Source organism: Gymnogyps californianus, chromosome 1 (genome assembly GCF_018139145.2).
Source record: "Gymnogyps californianus isolate 813 chromosome 1, ASM1813914v2, whole genome shotgun sequence".
NCBI classification, from domain to species: Eukaryota; Metazoa; Chordata; class Aves; order Accipitriformes; family Cathartidae; genus Gymnogyps; species Gymnogyps californianus.
In genome coordinates, this window is record NC_059471.1 from 67,135,555 (window position 1) to 67,156,631 (window position 21,077).

The 21,077-nt window shown below is 45.9% G+C and overlaps 1 protein-coding gene across 1 annotated transcript in view; it reads left to right on the forward strand.

Annotated features, from left to right (window-relative positions):
* TMEM255B (transmembrane protein 255B) overlaps positions 1 to 21,077 on the forward strand; it is a 75,483-nt gene that overhangs the window by 51,294 nt on the left and 3,112 nt on the right. Inside the window, exons 5-8 of the mRNA XM_050911159.1 lie at positions 5,750 to 5,830; positions 9,774 to 9,859; positions 12,419 to 12,578; positions 18,083 to 18,226. Coding sequence (XP_050767116.1) covers positions 5,750 to 5,830; positions 9,774 to 9,859; positions 12,419 to 12,578; positions 18,083 to 18,226 — 471 coding nt within the window. The remainder of the gene's footprint in view (positions 1 to 5,749; positions 5,831 to 9,773; positions 9,860 to 12,418; positions 12,579 to 18,082; positions 18,227 to 21,077) is intronic.

A 21,077-nucleotide genomic window follows, 5' to 3' on the forward strand; every position in this document is an offset into this window, starting at 1 on the left:
TTCAAAATTAGGTGCATGACAGAAAGTACTCATTTGCCATGATTGTGCATGCAAATGTATTAACTGTATTCACAGTGGTTGCTTCCATGTCACAGCTCTGACCTTTTTGCTGCACAGCAATATGAAGCGATAATAGCTGGTATGGATTAATCAATCACCTCTCTCCCCAGGGAGCAGTGCTGCTTCCAGTCGCAAGCACACTTGGATGAAAAGCGTGTTTGTCTTCTCCCTCAAAGACCAAACCGATAAAAGGACCAATTTCTTTTTTAAGAGGAAGGAGGTGTAAAGGGTAGGAAAGCTGTGTGAGCCAAGAGATCAGGGCTAAGGTGAGGGTCTTCCTGTACTTAATGGAGGCAGATTAGACAGCTCTCTCACTGCCTTTAGCAAGATATAGAGATGTCTGAGGGGAGGATCTTAGCATTCAGGGCCAGACACAGCCTCGTAGTGTGACGTGGTGGTGTCACTCATCAGCAACCTGGAGTAAGGGCATGCATGCCCAGAAGGTAAGGTCAGGGAGCATCTGTCTCCAGGTGCTAAGATATATTTGCTAAATTCACAACCTATGATACTTTGAGAAAACTTGTTAGTGTGCTCATATCCTGAGGTAGGCTCTGACCCTCTTCACAAGATCACAGAGTTGCTGAGGCTGGGCGGCACCTCCGGAGACTGTCTCATCCAACCCCCTCTGCTCAGAGCAGTGTCAACTAGAGCAGGTTGCTCAGAACTGTGTCCAGTTGGGCTTTGGGTATCTCCAAGGATGGAGACTCCACGACCACTCTGGGAAACCTGTTCCAGTGTTTAATCACCCATAGAGTAAAAAAAGTTTCTTATGTTTGAACGGAATTTCCTGTATTTCAGTTTGTGCCTATTGCCTCTTGTCCTTTTCCTGGGCACCAGTGAGAAGAGTCTGGCTCCATCTTCTTTACTTCCCCCATCAGGTATTGGTACACATTGATAAGGTACACCTGAGCCTTCTCTTGTCTAGGCTGAACAGTCCCAGCTCTCTCAGCTGCTTCTTTTACGACAGATGCTCCAGTCTGTTAATTATCTTCATGGTCCTTTTCTGCACTCACTCTAGTATGTCCACGTCTCTCATACTGGGGAGCCCAGCACTGGACCCGGTACTCCAGATATGTCTCACCAGTGCTGAGTAGAGAGGAAGGATCACCTCCCTAGACCTGCTGGTGATGCTCTTCCTAATGCAGACAAGGATACCACTGGCCTTTTTTGTCACAAGGGCACATTGTTGGCTCATGTTTAACCTGCTGCCCACCAGGACCCCCAGGTCCTTCTCTGTAAAGCTGCTTTCCAGTCGGTCAGCCCCCAGCCTTTTCTGGTGCATGGGATTATTCCTCTCCAGGTGCAGGATTTGGCATTTCCCTGTGCTGAACTTCTTGAGGTTCTTGTAGGCCATTTCTCCAGCCCAGGTCCCTCTGAATGATAGCACAGTCCTCTGGTGTTTCAGCCACTCCTCCCAGTTTTGTATCATCTACAAGCTTGCCGAAGGTGCACTCTACCCATCATCCAGTTCAGTAATTAAGTTGTTACACAATATTGTCCCTATTCTTGACCTCTGGGGTAGACCACTATTGAGTGGCCTCCAGCTGGACTTCATGTCACTGATCACAACATCACAAGCAGTTCTGCCAGCTTTCAGTCCACCTCACTGTCCATTTATTTAGCATGTACTTCATCAGCTCGTCTGTGAGAATATTACGAAAGACTGCCAAAGGCCTTACTGAAGTGAAGATAACAACATCCAGAAGCAGACGAGTGAGAAGCTCCACTCATCCACTGAGCCAGTCACATCCTTGTAGAAGGCTAACAGGTTGGTCAAACATGATTTCCCCTTTGTAAATCCATGTTGACTACTCCCAATCACCTTCCTGTCCTTGAGATGTTTGGAAATGGTTTCCAAGATTATTTGCTCCATCACCTTGCCACCAGTGTGTAGTTCCCTGGATTCTCTTTCTTGCCATTCTTGAAGATAGGAGTGACGTTTGCTTTCTTCAAGTCCTCAGAAATCTTCCCTGAACACCACGACCTTTCAAAGATAACTGAGAGTGGCTTTGCATTGACATCATTGAGCCTTCTCAGTACTCATGGGTGTATCCCATCAGGTCCCATGGACTTGTGTATCTCCAGTCTGGATAAACACTCCCTAACCTGATCCTCCTCCAGCAAGGGTCTTTCTTGCCCCAGATTTTCCCACTGGTCTCCATTGAAGACCAAGGCAAAGAAGGCATTGAATACCTTGGCCTTTATCATGTCTTTTGTCACCAGGTTGCCTGCCTCATTCAGTAGTTTGCCCGTATTTTTTCTAATCTCTCTTTTGCTGCTAATACACCCAGAGAAGCCCTTGTTGTTGCCCTTCTCAGCCCTTGCTGGATTGAATTCCAGGTGGGCTTTGGCTTTCCTAACCCCATCCCTGCATGCTCATATAATTACTCTATTTTCCTCCGTGGTGACTTGCCCCTGATTGCACTTCTTGTAGACTTCCTTTTTATGTCTGTGTTACATCAGGAACTCCTTTTCATCCACACAGGCCTCCTGCTGCCTTTGCTTGATTTCCTGCTAGTTGGGATGAACTGTTCTTAAGTTTGGAGGAGGTGATCCTTGAATATCAGCCAGCTCTCCTGGACCTCGCTGCTTTCCAGGCCTGTATCCCATGGGATTCTTGCAAGCAGATCACTGAATAGGTCAAAGTCTCCTTTTCTGAAGTCCAGGGTTGGGATCCTGCTTTTTTCCCTGCTCCCTCCTATCCAGATTCTGAATTCCACCATCTCATTATCAGGGGCAAGGCTGCCGCTGACCTTCACATCCCTGACCAATCCTTCCTTGTTTGTAAGTATGAGGTCCAGCAGAGCTCCTCTTCTTGTCAGCTCCTTGATCACCCATGTTAGGAAGTGGTTGTTAATGCACTCCAGAACCCTCCTGGATTACTTGTGCCCTGCTGTGTTGTTCCTCTAGCAGATACATTGTGCCTCCCCCAGATATTGGGGTAAAATCCTTTACTACTTTGAAGTAGTAAAGTAATTAAAGTACTCTGTGAGCACCAGGGCCTGTGAGTGCGAGGCTTCTTCCAGTTGTCTAAAGAAGCCTCATCTACTTTTTCCTGATCAGGCAGTCTATAGCAGACACCCACCACAAAGTTTCCCGTTTTGGTCCAGCCTCTAATACTGACATATAAGCTCTCAGCTGGCTCCTCCTCTGTCCCTAGGCAGAGCTCCATGCACTCTTGCTGCTGTCTCTCATAAAGAGGAACTCCCCTTTCCACCGTCCTCCGTGTCCTTCCTAAAAAGCCTGTATCCATCCGTGGCAGCACTCCAGTCCTGTGAGCTATCTTACCATGTCTCTGTGATCCCAATGAGATCATTGCCTTGTAACTGCACACAGACCTCAAACTGTCTGTTCTCCATGCTGTGTGTATTAGTGTACGGACACTTCAGAGTGCTAAGCATCCCAGAAAAGGGATGAGAGCTTTCTTTGTGTTGTCCTATGGGTGCTTCCTTATTCATGTACTTACACTTGAAGTGGGCCCAATTTAGCCCTGTTACATTGATTATGAGATTTCTCTTGTCCACATCACCCTGTTCACTTCACTTGTCTCATTAGTCCACTATTTCCTCACTTGATTGTTGTTCCTCATCTCCCTCCCCTGTTGCTCCTAATTTAAAGCTCTCATCACCAGTTGACTAGACTAGGCAAAAATGCTTTTGCCCTGATTAGTCAGGTGGATCCCATCTCTTCCAAGAAGTCCTTGATCATGAGAGATGCTCTCATGGTCATAAAAGCCAAATTCCTGTTGCTGACACCAGATGCACAGCCAGTTCTTGATCTGCTGGATCCATCCAGCCCTCCTCAAGCCATTTCTCCTCACCATCAGGATTGAGAAAACCACTTGGGCTCCATGCACTTGACCATCGCCTCCTTCCAGGATCTTCCAGGATCAAACTGAAACTTGTTATTGTTGTGAATATGATGGACAGCAGTTTTTCATGGATTTGCTCCTCATGGCAGAAAAAGCCATTTCTACTGCTCACTCCTCTTCTCTCTCATTTCATCCTCATGCAACAGATGAAATTGGGGTTGGAGTATGATACTTTATGAAAGAAGGGCAGCACAGCCTTTGGCTGATACTATGCTTGCTGTGCTAGCAGAGAAACTACAATTCTGTTAGTCCTCCCAACCAGATCTGTCCCTGGAAGTCATGGCTAAAGGCTAAGGCTTTCCCAGATCTATGGAAGAATGTTGTCCTAGTTTGAGACATGGCATGCTTTTTGTGTGGTATTTGCTTTTCCTCTAGAGAAAAAGAGTTATTGAAGCATTTTTTCTTACACTTGTGTAACATAAATAAATATTTTTGGATGCAGGAAGCTAACCTTTCCCTAACCCTTGGGAGCTGGTGTCCAAACTTCCTTGGGTTTGCCAGAGTAATCAGAAAGGCAAACAAGCTGATGGATGAACTTTATTCATTGACCTGTCTGCATTCCTGCCTAGCTCTGCATTTTAACTGATTATGTATTTTGGGTCAGCAGATTTATACAGTGCACACTTCATTATCCAACAAGCATAGAATACTCAGAAGTGATCTTAAGTAGTGCAAATCTTTCTGCAATTTCTGGATTATTCCTGGATGGGTTGTAAAGCTTTAAAAGTGCAGTGAAAGTTAATCAGCACAGATTTCTGCTAACAACTTAAGTAGTCCTTTGCTTGTAAGTTAGCATGGAAAGAGGGGATGGCAGATAGTGGGTTTCCATCTTCTCTCTTGGAAGTGGTCTGACTGACATATTGGGGAGCACTTGAGTGCACAGATCACAGTGCACAGAAGGCACAGATCAGGACTAGATAAGTGACAGAAAGTTAAAAAAGACTTTTTTTGCCAACATAAGTCATTCCCACACTTTGCTTTGGGATAGACATCTGATCACAGAGGACTCTTCAGTTGTCAAATCCTCCGAAGGCAAATGTGGTCTAGTCCTGAAACTGACTGAGGTGTGCACCCTCTAGCCTTCAAAGTGGCCATTTGCCAAGTTCGGAAACACACATCTTCCATCAGGCCAAGGATATTTCATTGTGTTCTTCCTTTATATCAGCTTGTGGGAACTGTTACAAGCAAAATATGAAATAAAAGCAGTGAATGCATCTTTTGCAATAAGCATAAATGGAAAATAAGGCAAAAACAAACAGTGCAAATTACTTCCCCTTTATGCCTTCATTTCTTCATTATTCTTTGTTTTGCTTTTGGGGTTTGAAGTGTGTGTAGTAAGTGGAATGCTTAAAGCATTAGCTATTTTACTTTGTTTTCATTATGGACATTGTTGAAATCCTTTAAAAAGAAAGTCCCATATCTTGAAGACAAATAGCAAAGTAATTCTTTGTGCTAGGTAAGAAACTGTACCAGGAAAAAGAGTGACTGGACCTTTCTCATACAGCAGTACTATTTGACATCAAGCAAGGAAGTGGTTAAATGCCCGGGGTGATGTCTTCTTAAAAGAGGTGACTGGTACAGAGAAAAATAAATTATAGTCACATAGCTTAGTGGCAGAGTGAGGAAGGAAAATGTAACCCTGAGGAGAGCCATTCTGGAAAGAAAGCCACCACAGGGGTGTGTGAGCCACTTTTACCCAAATGTCTGCATTGGTTTCAGCTCCACAGAGCTGTAAGCATCTGGCATGGGGACATGGGACATGGTGCCTTCACACTTCCTCCAGACTGAGTACTTTTTTGGCTATTTTTCTCTTTACAGGAACCCAGACCTTTGTATAACAAAAGGTGCCAGTTTTATTCAAGTGGAATAGGATTCCTATATGATGCCTACCAGACAGAGGTAAACAAACTCACGTCATCACATGTTCATTTCTGCTGTGCTTTGAGGAGCTGGGGAGGAGGGAGGCAGGTGTTTGAGAGCATGTCTGTGCATGTAGGTCACAGGTTGATAGAAACCCTACTGTTTTTTCTCCCACAAGTGACTCCCCGCTTGTCCAAGCCTCTGGTGATTGCAAATCATTACAACCAGTGAGGTTTTGCGTCATCATCAGTGTTTCTATCCAGTACATTACTCTGGGACTGGAATGATTCCTAGTCCATCTATACTGTATAATAGCTGTCTGGAATGTATTTGTCACATTGGCATCTTTCTCTAAGGAGGTTTTTGTAGACTTCAAGTGGAATAGGAAATATCCGAATGAATCCATTTGCATTGTCCAGAAGACTTCAAATCTTCTCTGTATTTATCCAGCACAAGCCAAGAATGTCAGCGGTTTGAATGCAGCTTTTTTATTATCTCAATGACATTAACATGGTCGGAAAAGTGCCCATACCCAAATGGCTAGCCTCCTGAGAAGTCCAGATTTAGTTTCTTTTCCTCTTTTTCATTTTATTATTGTGGTAAATTGGTGGGAGTGAAAAGAAAATCAACCAGAGCAGGACTGAGAACAGCAAAAGAGTGGTATAACTTACAAGAACCCAGATGTCCTTCATCACTGTTCCTCCCATGGCTAAGAAAAAGTGTATGATGGGGAATGTTACCGTTAATAATGCCAGACAGCTTAGCAAAGTATATTACCACGTTAAGCAGCTAATACTCCTTAAATCTTGCTGCTAGGGCAACCCATTGTTGATTCCAGAAAATGTATGACAAAAATATTTCATTGACCTCCTTGCCTAAAGACCTACCCAGACAAACTTATGGTCTGTGACAACACCCTTTCCTCTAAGTTTTACTCCATCCTCTTCTAAAGAAGGGACACTCAGACACAGACATGGCCTGAGAAATGCTTCTGATTCCTGTAATAAGTGTGTAGCTGGCATTACGCTGATCACAACTCCCTGCAGGTGACCCCAGCCTCTGGCTTCTGGCCAGACAGGTTTCCCCAGCTCTGCAGATTCTGGGAATGTCTAAAGTTGGGCCACCCAGAGCTCCTTGCTCTATTCTGGCAAAACCCCCATATCTTTTAAAAGTGTAGTTAGTTTGTAGTAACATTCTTGTCTGGTTGTCCACTGATCTAGAGTCAGCATGTGCTAATTCAGAGTTAATGATCTGTGGCATTTGGACTTGGCTTTTGCTTTTCCAAAGTTAGCCAGCTAGTGAGCAGGGGACATGCTCTGCATGCCAGGTGAACAGCTAACTAGGAAGGCAGATTGTTTACTGAGTGCAAGTTTCCTTTTGATTGCCATCTCTAGCCTGTGAGTGGTCTCCAGCTCATGTAGTTTGCCTGTTTCGGTTCTTCTCTTTGCTCAAAGCAGAAAGAATTTGATTTTCTTGCGATTACCATGAGGTGAGAACATCTTTTCAATTGGTGCTGAGGGGATAGACAGGCACAAACATCCAGAACATGAAAAAGCTAAATGTCACTGAAGTGAAATAATAGGTCTTGACATGCAGAATACCCACAAATGGCCTGTTTCCACCACCCTTGCTCACACCACACAGTAATTAGTTTATTTTGGTTTATTCACTGTTCTCCTAAAAAGGAGTGTCTTGCTCTTTGCACGTTTTAAAAATGCAGTAATAAAAATAGACAACTACAGTAACTCCCTTGGCCAATAATATAATATGTCTTGTAGCCTAGAAGCAGCTAAAAACATGTTTAAGATCTTGCCGATCTCTCTCTTTCGTACTTCCAGCCTTCTACAGTAAAAAGGGGCAAACTGGCCTTATTGATGCTTGGCGAGGTGAAAACTGCTTTTATTTCCTATCAGCAGTGGTCCACAAAGCCATGCATCAGAACAAACCACCTTTTTAGCAGCCCACTCCATCTTACGAAGCCCTCCGATCCCAATCATGCATGTGTAATGGGAAAAGGGTGTTTTTAACTATGCAGGTCCTAGCCATTTTGACTGCATACAGGGGGTCAAAACCAAAGTCTTCAAGTTCCAGTCAGTGCAAAAGCACTAGGGCATCCCAACAAAATGGGTGTGGTAGCGGATGCGTGGGCACACTCCGCTCCAGGATCGGTTTTCAAACTGCTTTGAGAAGTAGCCAGGTGTGATGTTTCAGTCACTTCTGAGCTGGATCTTGATTAAGCCAACGCAGTCGTCGATGTTAGTGTGCTCCTCTTCTGCAGTAAATTGCAGCTCAGGCTGAGGATGGCTGCAGCTGAATGTGACTTCAGGCCAACAAAGCCCTTATGTGAAATTCCAGTAAGTTCAGACACAACAGAACAAGGTTGGTGAAATGAGGTCCTGTCTCAGAGTGAGATATTCTTGTGACAAGTGGGATGTGTCTGTATCAAGCTGTGAGCTCCATTTCCAGACTGCAACCTAGACTGAGACTGTCCTTTTATAACCTAACTTCCATTTTGGGTTAGAAGAGCTGATTTGTATGAGACACTAGCCACAGGTACAGCCTTGTCCTGAGCAGCAAAGCAATCCCAAGGCATCATTTTAACTTCCTTTTTACTTCAGCTTTGTCACCCAACTTCCACTGCTCAAGCAAATCCTGCTAAGGACAAGTGTGGCAAGTCTGAGACCAGCTGCAAGATCAACTTTGTCTGGCGCTGAGTCTGTGTGTTTAAGGCTTTCTTTTTTGCTGGGAACAAACACATGAGGAGTACAGACTCATCAACAGTGGCAGTTTTCACACTAAAAAGGATGCACAGATCCAGAACTCAGGACCTGAGGAACATCTGGTTTAATATCTCCTGTGGAGACTGTCCCACAGACTAACACATTCATGGCTAAGCAGAACTGTCTGACAGAAGCTTTTCAAAAGCAAGCGTGTGTTCCTAAGCACGCTTCTACTTTTTCATTATGAGGAATTTTCCGTTCAATAATACATTTTATTTGCATTTTGCGAACAAAATACTTCTCAGTGGTTACAGTACATTTTTTTCTATCAAAATAAAAACTATAGAAAGAATGCATTTTCTGACCTGCTAGCTTTTAAAACCTGACAGTTCTCCAGGATTTCAAAGTCAATAAGCTAAAAATCTCAGGAAAAAAAGGCCTTACATATAAAATATTTCAATTGGCTGTAGTGCCAAATAGAAGTGATTAATGCTTACCACACTTAAGGAGTCATTAAAATGATTTCTTGTCTGGATGGAGAGTGGCTTACGTGTGCCTACCTTTATTGTTCTAACATCTGTCTGTCCCTGCAATTCCTGCTCACACAAATAAACCTTTTCAGTTTTCTATTCAAGAGCCTGCAGTAAATGGTACTTATACACTGGAGTGCTTGGATCTTTTCTGAGCAGTTTTGTTTGTGGGTTTGGAGATCGTTCTTCTTCTTGTTGTTCCTAATTATTTCCTTCTTCAGGAGGGTGTTACTGAAAGGAGACAGCTCCCATTTATTGGAAGCTCTTCAGATAAATTGGCTTCTTTGCCCATTTCCCCACTATAATGGAGTGGTATTCTTATCCACTTCAGTGGCTTGCTGTGGTGTATATCTCAAGACCCATAGTCCCTGCGTCACAGCCGTAGGGATCCGTATCTCGCAGCTGCAGACTCTGGGTCTCAGCAAAATAGCACCAGGCAGTGCAGCAAAGTGCTTGAAAACTCTGGCAGCCCTGGCTGCAGGTCGGTGCTGGGGGCTCTGGGCTCCATAGTGCAAATGCCCCGAGTCTCAGGGGCTGATGTCCCAAATGAAACTCCTGGGAGCTCAGGGATGTCCTTCTGCCCTACAGTCATGGATTTTGGAATCTCTGGATCTTTCTGCACAACAGGTAATAAAACCTGATACTGCAGTAGCTGCTTCTTTGTGGTCAGTAGGATGATTCACACGACACTGAAACACTGAGAATAAAAGTCAGTCTCTTCTTTTTTGGCAGGTGACATGTTATACCTTAAACAGCAAGTGCCAGCTGAAAGTAAAGAGTAACACATGCTATTGCTGTGACCTGTACAACTGTGAGAAGTAAGTACCTGTGTGCAGTCAATGGCCTCCGAGAAGTCCTTGGTTGTTTGTCCCTGCTCTTAAATGATAGGGCGGGGGTGCCCTTAGGCCTGGAGAAGCAACACAAGGGGCTTGTATGCTGAGCAATCCAGTTCCTCTGCGATTGAAGTCCTGATGCCAGCAGAGAAGGGGTCAGGGGTTGCGTATTAGTGTTGGCATTATTTCAGTTTCTTTTCTTTAAATACGTCCATAAGCTCTTTGCTGTGTAATCAAAATCGACCACTCAGTCATAGCCCTGTCAAGATTTACTGTTGATCTTGCAATGCAATTTTCCCATTAGATTTAATGAATTCTTTTGTTTTCCTACCAAACTGGGGGAAACAAAATGAATAGGAACATAGGTGTCCATGAGCAAAGATCATGTTGTAGGCATATGCAGAGCTTTTTTGTTAGCAACAGCCTCTGTAGACATGGGATTTTGCTAAATTGTCATAGGATAGATACAGAGGGTCTTGTGAGTGTCTTCTGAAGCTGTCCATTTGACTTCATCATTATCAAAGCATGAGATGTCAGAAGATAAGAGAGGAAATGTCTGGACATGCTTACGAAGATCAGCTGAAGGTTAGTTAGCACAAGGTTGCCATGCAGCGATTTAACAGCAGTAAAAAAGGTGGTCAGGAAAACTAAATCACAGCAAAGTCCAAGGTTTTATAATGTGGAAGACAGATGAAATGAACTCACACAACTGACTGGCCACCTGGCACATAGAGATTTCAACTGCAAGCAGCATCATGTCTTGCCACATACAAGAAACTGGGGAGAATTTCCCAGAGCAGATCTGCCCGACTCACCCTCTGCACACCTCAGTATCATCTTACCATGCACTCTCATGCAACCTCTGCAACCCTCTACAGTTCACCCTTCTTTCTTTCCTTCTATGTATTTCTCATCTTTCTTCCTTCCTACGTCTCCTGTTTTAGTTTGGTTTTGCCTCCTTTTCACATGCCAGCAGCCCTGAATAACCCCAGTTCTCTGCAAGCCTTGGCTAGCGTGCTGCCAGACATGAACATTTTAGGTGCAGGGGAATGAGACTGGCACAATGAGGTTTCTACACAAGGCTTCTGCATAAAAGAGTAGCTCTTGCCGAGATGCTGGCTCAACTAGAGAAGCAAAATGAAATTTGGGACTAGAGGGAAGTCATCAATGCATGCGTATTTCTCATGCACACAAGAGACACAAAGTGAGTGCCATTGTCAGCAATCCACAGTGGACAGCAAGATTTTATGGCACTGGCATGGACAAATCCAGAGTAAAGAAGCAGTCTTGCTGCTCTACAGACTTGGCAATTCCAGTTCATAGGACGGCTACAGAGAAGTAGGAGACACAGTCACACGAAGTGACTTGGTGTCAGCCATGCAACAGACTGGTACACAGGCAGGATTGCAACTCAGATTTCCTCAGCCTCCTGGCAGCTGCAGCTGTAAGTTTATTTAGTTAAGCAATGTTTGGGCTCATGATAGGGCCCAAGTGAACTCAACAGTAGCGGATCTGCAGTGCCAGAACTGTGCCCCACAACAAATGATGGACATTTCCAGGAATTACTGTACTTGGCTTGGTTATTCCCAGAAATGTTGTGAGTTTCTCCATGCTAATATCTTCCTCTGCAGAGCTTTCCCTAACCACCATCCCCACTTCTGCCCCATGTGCTGGGGATGGAGGAACAGAAGAGTGAACACAAACTGCTCACTTCTGGTTTCCACCATAAGCTGATGGCAATTTCCTAACAATGCAAAAACAGACTTGGCATTTAAAACGTCTTTCCAACTCAAGTAGCTGCTCTAGGAGCTCATTAGTGAGCTAGCATCAAGGCAGGTACTGGAAAGAACTGCAGGAAACTGGTTTAAAATTTTGCAGTAGGTTATTTCTGACTGCCGGCAAGACAATGAGGATTGACTTCACAACATGCCTGATTTACAATAACCAGTGCAGTGTAGAAATATAAACAAACAAAGATTTCTGGATGGTACAATCCCTAGTGTAAAGGTACAACTTTATACTGTACTGTGTTGCATCTGTTAATTTGGAACCGCAGACACCATAAACAAATGTAGCCAGCTGGCAAAATCTCCGTTCCTGTGGTTGAATTAATGCTTAAGCAACTAGCCTTCCCCAGCGTTAGAGATGCGAGCAGATTTCCATGTGAGCTGGGAAAAAAACCAGTGCTAAGCATGCTTTAGCTGGTAGCTGAATGACAAGGGCAGCATCCAAATGCCAGGACTATGCCTGTATTCAGATACCCTCAGCAAAACCAAAAAAGAGTCCCTGCTGGTGCACAACACCGATCAGCCAAACTAGGGTTGGTATTAGTTGGACCACATGTTTACTGCTGGCATTAGCAGAGCCAATTTTTGTCTACAGTAGAGCTTTCTCCAGTTCATCTGAGCAGTGTTTGGTGGGAGCATGGATGAAGTACTTTTTGCCAAAGAGAAAAGTAAGCAGGAAGGATTCAGATCCTCTGGTGCTCTGTATTACGTGCAAAACCATTCCCACAGCAGTGATATTGTCTGCATTCCCTTTCAGTTCAGAGCAGTCTGCCAGCTACTACGAATTTGTCGGCGTGAGCAGCTGTCAGGACGTGGTTCACCTGTATAGGCTGCTGTGGTCCTCCACAGTGCTCAACATCATCGGGTTGTTTCTGGGGATTATTACGGCAGCCATTCTTGGGGCATTTAAAGACATGGTAAGGCTCAGTCTTTTGCCTTCTGTGAGGACTTCTGTGCTTGTTGGTGTTACCAAGTGGGTTAAAACCACGGAAGCATAAGTGTACGAAGGAGGCACTTTAAACATGTTTCCTGTGTGATCTGAGAGTCTGGAGTCGTATCTTTAGGCTAAGCTGTTGCCAGCTGCTCACAGCTAAGTAGGTCAAGCCTGGTCAAATACATGAATGGAAGGGAAAAAACAGGCGTCGGTGTGAACAGATGCTGGCGATTCACTTAGTGGCATCTTTTGTTTCTTCTAATTCAGCACTGAACATGTGGGCCAGCACAGCGTTCGAGGATGCTAGTTTGTAGCTAAGACGTAAAACTCAAGTCCTAGGTGTGACTATTTAACCTTATGTAGTTCTTTTCCCAATAATGGGGATTAACTCTGAAGTACCAGTCAAGTTTTTATTTAAACAGTTGTATTCAGGTCACATTAACCTCCTCTTTTGTTTCACTAAGGAATGCCACCCTCTAACTGCTCACTGTGCCACACCACCACGTTGTGCTGATGTGCACCACTGCATTCAGAAGAGGCTGTGTGCTAGGAGGGATTCTGTAATACAGTGCCTCATCTGCCTAGATTTTCTGACATGTTAAAAGGGTGAAGTAGCTGTTCCTGGGATTGTCACTGTCAGTGGTCATGTTTGCTACAGCAGTGCCTAAAGACCAACCAAGTGGCTCATGATTTACTAGGCGCTCAGAAGGGGAGATGGTCCCAGCCCAAAGAGCTTCCAAACTAAATGGGCAGAGGCATGGGGATGGAGGTGAAATGCAGGAGCCGAAGGGAGGTGTGATAGCAGCACAGGTCATTTTAGATCGATGTTTCTGGTGACTATTCCAGAGGAGAAAACTAAATAGAAAGACAGGTGAAAGGAAAGGAGAGAGGGATGGAGCAGGGAAGAGAAAGCAAGAGAGACAGGTGAGGTGTACACCGGGGGGCAGACTAGAGGGAAGGGGCTGCTCAGAGCTGGCAGCCAGTGAGCCAAGGACCCAGTCAGACTGGAGGCCATCCAGGCCCTGCTTGGACCACCCAGCGTCCCTTAGCAAGCATGTCCAGGCTATCTACAACATGTATCGGGTGCTTAAAACCACGTGACAGAGCAGGGCCATATGAATTATTTGAAATTCACCTTTTGTTAAGGGTTGCAAAATGTTTGCTAGAAATATTCCTCTCTCTAGCTTAAGGCAAAAGCACACTGAACCTTCGCATGTAAGAAATGTGCAGCTGAGCTGTCCTTTATGAGAGGGGACTCTTGCAAGGAGTTGATAACAAATTGCAGCCAGCCAGTGAAGAGTTGCGGCTGCCTGACAGGAGGGAGTGGAAGCAGCTTTCCCAGCTTAATTCATCCCCTCCCTGTGAGAGGAGCAGTGGCAGAAGGGGAGCAGAAACAACCACAGTGGGAAACGAGGGAAAGAGCAGCTACATGAGGAGGGGAAGGCAGGCATCATCTACAGTAAGTCCTTGGTAGAACACTGCAGCTTTCCAGTGCTGCTAAGTATTTTCCCCTGCCTAGCAGATGGGCGCGAGTTCCTCCACCAAGGGCAGCTGTGGGAATTGCTAGTGCTCCCCTGAGGTGGGGAAGGGTGCAGAGAGCCAGCCTGAGCCCACCTAATCATCTTGCACAAACCAGGGCTTAAGTGGGATTTGGGCTGATGCTTTGTAGCAGGGCGAGCTCCAACCCAGGCACACCTCTGTGCTGTGCGGGGGCCATCACTGCACTGCTCGCGAGGGATGCCAAGCCGAGGAGACGTTCCTGGGAAAACTGGGGTCTCCATGACCTGGCATGTTTCCCTTGCTGGGAGGCAGAGCCTGGGTCAAGGTCTGAGTCTTCTGACTGGGCGGCATAAAGCCGTGCAAGGAAATCGCAGCAGCAGTGGACATGCAGCTTCCCCCTGGGCTCCGCTGGAGTGAGTCTGTCGGGGGTCCAGCTAAAAACCTGATCTGAATAAGCTGTTTAATGTCTCCTCTGCAGCGGGAGCAGGAAAAAACCCTCACTAGCTTAACGGAAAGATGAGTTTGTGTCAGTTACCTCAGCACAGGAGCCATGCTATGCTTGTGAAAGTGTTACTAAAGCAGCAATCCAAAATGCAATGACCACTCCTTGCTCCTGCCTGTGCTTTTTCAGGGTCTTTTTGAGTGACGTACCAGAGCTGGTTTGCTAATCTGCTGCTCACTTTCGTTACGCAAGGAGTGACTCTTGCGGGAAGACGAGGGCCAAGAAAACATCAAGCAGAAGAGGGAGAGAAAGGGGCATGGGACTGAAATAAGAAAAAAACCTTCAAAATGTGTGGGAGAACAATTTTCTTTCTTTCAGGATGTCACCTTCGTACAGAAATGCTCACTGGCATTTTGCAGGGAGAGTTGCAAAGCCCGCTGAAACGCCTCAGGGCATTGCTCCGAGGTTGACTTCCAGAAAACACAGGGCCAGGCTGAGGAGTCAAACAAAAAACATCATGTTTATCTCTGGGGAATGCTGGCAGCCAAAACATGTTACAAAGGGGAGAGTTTGCAAAACAGTGCCGTTGCCTCTAAACCCATCACATTTCCTGGACAGAAAAAAAAAGAAGTGTTGTTTTGGTTGTTGCGGGTTTTCTTTCTTGTGACAAATTCCCTGCAGACCCTGGCACACTCCCCGTGGTTTTGCTGCCTGCCAGAGGGCTGTGCTGGCTCAGTGGGAAACATTTCACCCTCTCCTGACGCCCAAGGTATCAGCTCTCAGTGGCCCCTATGTCACCTGTGGGGCCATCCTCTGTGATCTGCTGGGTGCTGGGGGAGCTGCAGTGGTTATGACGGTACCCTCCTTTTCAGATCTACAGTGTGCTTGGATATAGGATGCCAGCTAGGCAGTTACCTTAAAGTCACCCTTAACAAAAAGCAGATTAAGATATAATGTAAATAGAAGTATGTACTTGGAGTATCCAAAATGGTGAAACACTGTGATTATTTCTTACAGAAGACAGAGGTAAAGAGATGCATCGAAAACTTCACTTGCTGGTACTAAGAGTTAATCTAGAAACTCCCTTCCCTGCCCCAGTATTCATCTGATGACTTTTAGATGTTTTCCTGACACACCTTGCCAAGGAATCTGCCTGCCCTGAGTTTAGGATTGCATTAATCAGAACTACTGATGGTCCTGGGGGGGGGGTTGCTGGCTTTTTTTTTTTTCAATTAGTCTCCTTCTTGAAGTCTTCAAGGGAATCTGAACAGATTAAATACCATTCCCTTACTCCCTCTCCTCTTCCCTCACCCTGCTCTAAAAAGGAAAACAAGCAGAACCCCTAATTACTGAGCTACTTGCCATGTGTTCATGTCTTAGCACTCGTGCAACTAAAGGTGCAGTCTGACGTTAAAAGTAGTTGTAGCTCAGAAATAAACGCTTTGGCAGCTCTGTGTCAGATCGGCGAGCTGGCCTGCCTTGCTCTGCAGCCGCACAGCCCAGCACACAGCGAGCAGCAGCTTGCGTGGCCGGGTGGGGGGCGGCCAGGCAGCCCCTCCAGCCACCGCCTGGTTTCCCCACGCTCCCTGACCCGAGGTGCCCGCATGGCGCTGGCAGCGCTCCCTGGCCAGTCACAGCTCCTTATCAATTTGACTTGGGTGGTGTTTCAGTTTAAAATGTCTCCACCTACCCTTGTATTTTAAGTGACTAATTTAACGTAGTGTCATTACTGGACTACTTGATAAGAGCATCTAACCAGCTTCAATACCTGCAAATCGTTGCTGGCTCTAGGCTGAGACCAGATAGCCTGATAATAAGGTGGCTTGATTAGTGGATTTGGGGTGGATGACTCCCCAAAACTGTCTTCTAGGACTGTTGTGATGTTCATCCTTAGCAATTGGAGAGCGTTGCTGCTACGGATGGAGAGAACGTAAGAGGACTGAGACAGGTTCCTGGGAGAAGGACAGCAGCATCCAAAGGGACCCACACCAGAAAGTTGGTGACAGATGCAGAACAGGCATCTGTGTTTCACGCTGGGCAAAGCAAGTGTTTCTTGCCACGTTTACGTCCATAGCCAGAAGGATCTGATCGTGCCAGGGCCTCCCTCCTCCGAGGAAGGGCACGCTCTGGGTGCGGGCCCAGCCCCGGCCAGGGTGGGCCGTGTCACTGGCCCCAAACCTCTGGGTCTGAGGCAAGCTCATTAGCTGCTTCTTGCTACTCCTGTCTGAAAGGCAGTGTCTCTCCGTTTGTCCCACCATATCCACCCAGCAGGGAGGGTAGAAAGGAGGTGTTTTGAGTAGGATACCGTGAAGATGAGAGACTTGCCTTCTCCCATGAAATAGGCTCTCTGCTTTTGACCCCAGCCTTTCTCTGCGCCAGCTCCTGGGGCGCTAAGTTTCTCCAGAGAGCTAAGGCCTAGATTGTCAGGTAACCTCATGTGGTGCATCAGTGACCTAGATGACGTTTTCCATGTAAAAACACAATTAATATACCTCTTTCTCAATCACAGAGAGATCTCACGCTATCTCCAGAGGATGCAGTGGTTTATGTCTCTCACTGATAAATCTGAAAGGAAATGCCAAAAAAAAAAAAAAAAAAAAAATCCTGGCTGCTGCTTTCAGCATTTGTCTGGCAACCACCATATTTTATTATTTCAGTAAAAAGAAAATTCCATGCTCTCATGTAGAGGAATCTGCTAGTGAAAACAAAGGAGAGAAAAGAAACCACTGGATTTGTCTCGCTCTGCAAAGCAGAGGGACGTGAAAATCTTTCACAGAGCTCTACTGTCCTTCACAAATGGTTATATAGCACAGGGTTTTAGTGTTTAACACAAGCCCTCCTTCGCATTTAGCTTTTGCTCTTTTTTTTTTCTCCCCCAGTTGTATTATCTGGTTTAATATGAGCCATCACTTCTTCCTGCAAACCTCATCTGACATTGCAGTTAAGGGACATGCCAATAAAGCCATGGGATATGATGAAGGATTTTATGCAGTAGGAATGAGATATGCACGTGGGGGGTGGTATTGGACAGCCAGCAGCAAACTCCATTTCACAAGTGAGAGGGAGCTGTGAAAGAAGAGCAAGTGGTCTGGAAAGGGAGATCCTTGTAGATCTGTGTAGGAAAGCAGAGAGAAAAGACATGAGGGCATCAGGTAGTTGCTATTGGAAAGAGTCTGCAGGAAATTGTGAAGAACTGGGTGTTTGGTGCTGGAGTGAATAAGAAGAGGTGGTCAAAGCTGTATGCTGTGCTCTTCAGGGTGTCTCGGGTCTGGAGTCCTGCCAGTGCTTCTGTAACTGGTGCTAGGGAAGCACCAGCAGTCTTTTTCCAAGGGAAGAAGATTAAAATAGCTGTGTATTTCTGGTCAGAAAATTCACTCCAGATACACTCTCCTCTCATTCTGTCTGCTCCTTGTTTTTTTGTAGTACCAGTATTGTGTTGGAAAATAGAAGGTTTTTAAACTGCCTAGTTGCTTATGTTAGGACCAGTTCCTGCTCTAGCCCCCTCTGCGCTGTGCTGATATATTGTTGTCTTCTGTGCTCAACAGGTACCTCTGTCCCAAATTGCTTTCAGTGCTGCACCTCCTCCTCAGATCCTGTACAATCCTGCCCAGCAGATCCTGACATACACTGGGTTCTGTCCTTCTGCAGCAACTATTTCTACGTATCCATCCTACCCGTTACCTCTTCAGGTACAGTACAAAATGGCACCCTTCTTACTCCATCAGAAAAGCATAAGCTGCTACTCAGTACAAACTCTGCAGTGGTAGATCTTGGCTCCTGGGGGTTTGAAATGAGGCAAAGAAGTTGGATCCTAACTCACAGACTTGTTTCTGGGACGACTTAGTCTGGGCCTAGTTCTCAGGCCTGTTCTCAGATCTCAGGCTTTCTCTGGTTGTTCTTTGGACTCCATCTGCTGACCAGGAATGCCAATGTCGGATTAGAGCTGCACTACAGTAGTCATGAAGGTGAACACAGCCCCCATGTTAGGCCAGATAAAGCAGCAACAGGGGCATTGGGGAAGCCAAAGGAAGCATCTGAGACACACAGGATTTGGCAGAAAAGTTTACACACCTTGGCCCACCTTACTCGTAATATGGAGATAAGTAGATTAGGACTCATCAGATGGAAAGGAGAAAGAAAGGGGAGGAAATAAGAGGTCTGTGAAGCTCAGTGATATGGAAAGGATTGTGGATGGATATTAGTGGTAACTCCTAATCACACAAAGTTTTGGTTGCCCCAGTAAAGCTATTAGGTGGCAAGATAAGCCAGAAATAGGAAGTGTTTTTACACACCAGAGAAGATTCAAATGCCACAGGATGTTGTAGAAGAGTATAAATGAGGGGTTAGGAACATCAGCTGCTGTTAAATACAGGGATTCAGGTGTCATTTGCAGCCTAGCAAGTCCCCAAATGGCTGCCTGCCACAAGAACCAATGGGGGCTCATCAGAAGATGGAGCCCTTTTTCTTTTAGCTTCCTATAAGCATCCACTACAGGCCACCACTGGGAGACAGGTACAGAGCTGCTATGGCAGTTGGCAGAGGTTGGTGAGCCTTACTGACCAGAGGCAGCTGGCCTGAAGGCAGGAGAGAAAGCTGCCAGAGGTGCAGCTTTCTCCTCTTGTGGGAGGGGATACAACATGAGCTGAGTCAACACTGCTTCGCCTCCTTCAGAAGGATGAGGTGCAAGTCGTGCTCCAAGCCTGTGCTGCGTCCAGCCAGAGTTGACCCAGAAGATGCAGGGAGTGGTGCTGAGGATGGTGGGTTTGGGTTTTTTTTGCCCCAGAGTGAGGTGAAGAACGTAGGGTGAGCTGGTAAATAACTGAATGTACTAAGACCCTGGAGCAATCATAGGAGTTTTTAGATTTTTTTAAAGCACAGTAAGACTGTTTTGTTCTGTCCAATGGCTTGTTATACTTTGGCTGTGTAGTGCTAGACCAGTGGGTACCACAAGTTTTGCAGTACTTCTTAACTGAAAACACTGCATGTTTAGCATGAACTAGCTGTGGACCAGCTCCCCACAGCCTCCTGGCCTACATCTGTTCAGGGCCAGTAAGCTACCAGGCACAAGTACAGGGACATGATGATCATCCACATCAGTGAATTGTTAGCATGCTCCTGGTATAGGTTTGGCCCAGACCACATAACAGTCTCCCAACAATGTTCAGGAAGGGGTCAGAAGATGGCAAGGGCAATGGACCATTCCCGGTAGGTAGTGTGCATACAGACAGTCACACTGGTTTGGTGGTAAGAGTTCAGCTGTAGGGATGCGATATGTGCTTTGCCAGTTGGCTTCACAGCCAGAGAACAGTCCTTGGCACGTTTTATTTATTAACATAAATGGGGCCAGGCACTTTTGGAGACCATGGGTTGAGAGGAAAAAAAGAATATCTCTTTTTGTTTGCTTTCAGCTGAAAAGCTGTGCTGTTCTGTGGAGTTCAGTTAGCACGTAGCCAAGAGTAGAGAGAGAAGGGGATAAAAACAGATGAAAGAAAGCAATTAAGGTGAAAAGAGGCATGTAAGTAGTCACGAGGATCAATTTTAACTGTTCAGTCCTGTGTCCACTGAGAAACAGAAATACATCATGTTTACCCCAAATTCTTAACTGCATCCCAAAATAAACACAGTTCTTTTCCTAGATTTCTACTGTTTCTAAGAAGTGTGTTCATTTGTCTTCTCTGCCCTTCATAACATTCAGAGGCAGACACCACCAGCTGTCCCCAAGCCAGGAGAGGTTAGCGAGAAGCACTGGGCTCCAAAAGGGAAAGCGCTTCATCCTTTTCCGGGGGGGGGGGAGGAGAGCAAGCCACCTTCCTGCATGTATGAGCTCATTATGTTGTAGTTTGGAGAGAATTAATTTCTGCATCAGTATATAAAATCATAATAAACTTACTCAGAGCTACAAATGATGAATGTTAGAAGCAGGCCAGATTAGGAACAGCCAGAAGCCTAACCGTCATCCGATTCCATTACTTGAGAGCTGTGGGGTGAATCCATGGGGCCGGAGGTCTTCATGACCCATCTAAGTGCTCCAAGCAGTGCCCAGCTGCTGGATTCAGGCCTTCACAAGCCCTGCTCAGCTGGTCCTAGTCCTTAAGGCAACTACGGGTCCTGGGGCTGGGATTCAAGTGGCTAAACACAGGGGCTGTTGGCATGTAGGGATCTAGTGCTGCCTGATAATGAGATCAGGTAGCCACCTGGCCCCTGCTGCCACTCCGGGAGGGTCCAGGTCCTGTAGTCCCTGTGTCACATCTGTGTGGACGTCTGGGATATCCCATGGCATCCCAAAAGGGCTGGACACTTACATGTGGGCAACTGAATTGAGCTCTAGCTGTCCATAGTATAGGAGACCCTGCCTGAGCTTGTCTACCCTTTAGAGTCCACAGAGAGAGCCACACATGGATTATCTCAGGCTAAAGATGTATGATGTGAGTGCTATGAATGCACCCTAAAGGTGTTTCCACTGACTAGGAGTGGGATTCAGTTGCTACATGTCACTATGCTGTGTGCTTAGATATCTATGTTCTTGAGCCTTCAACTGAG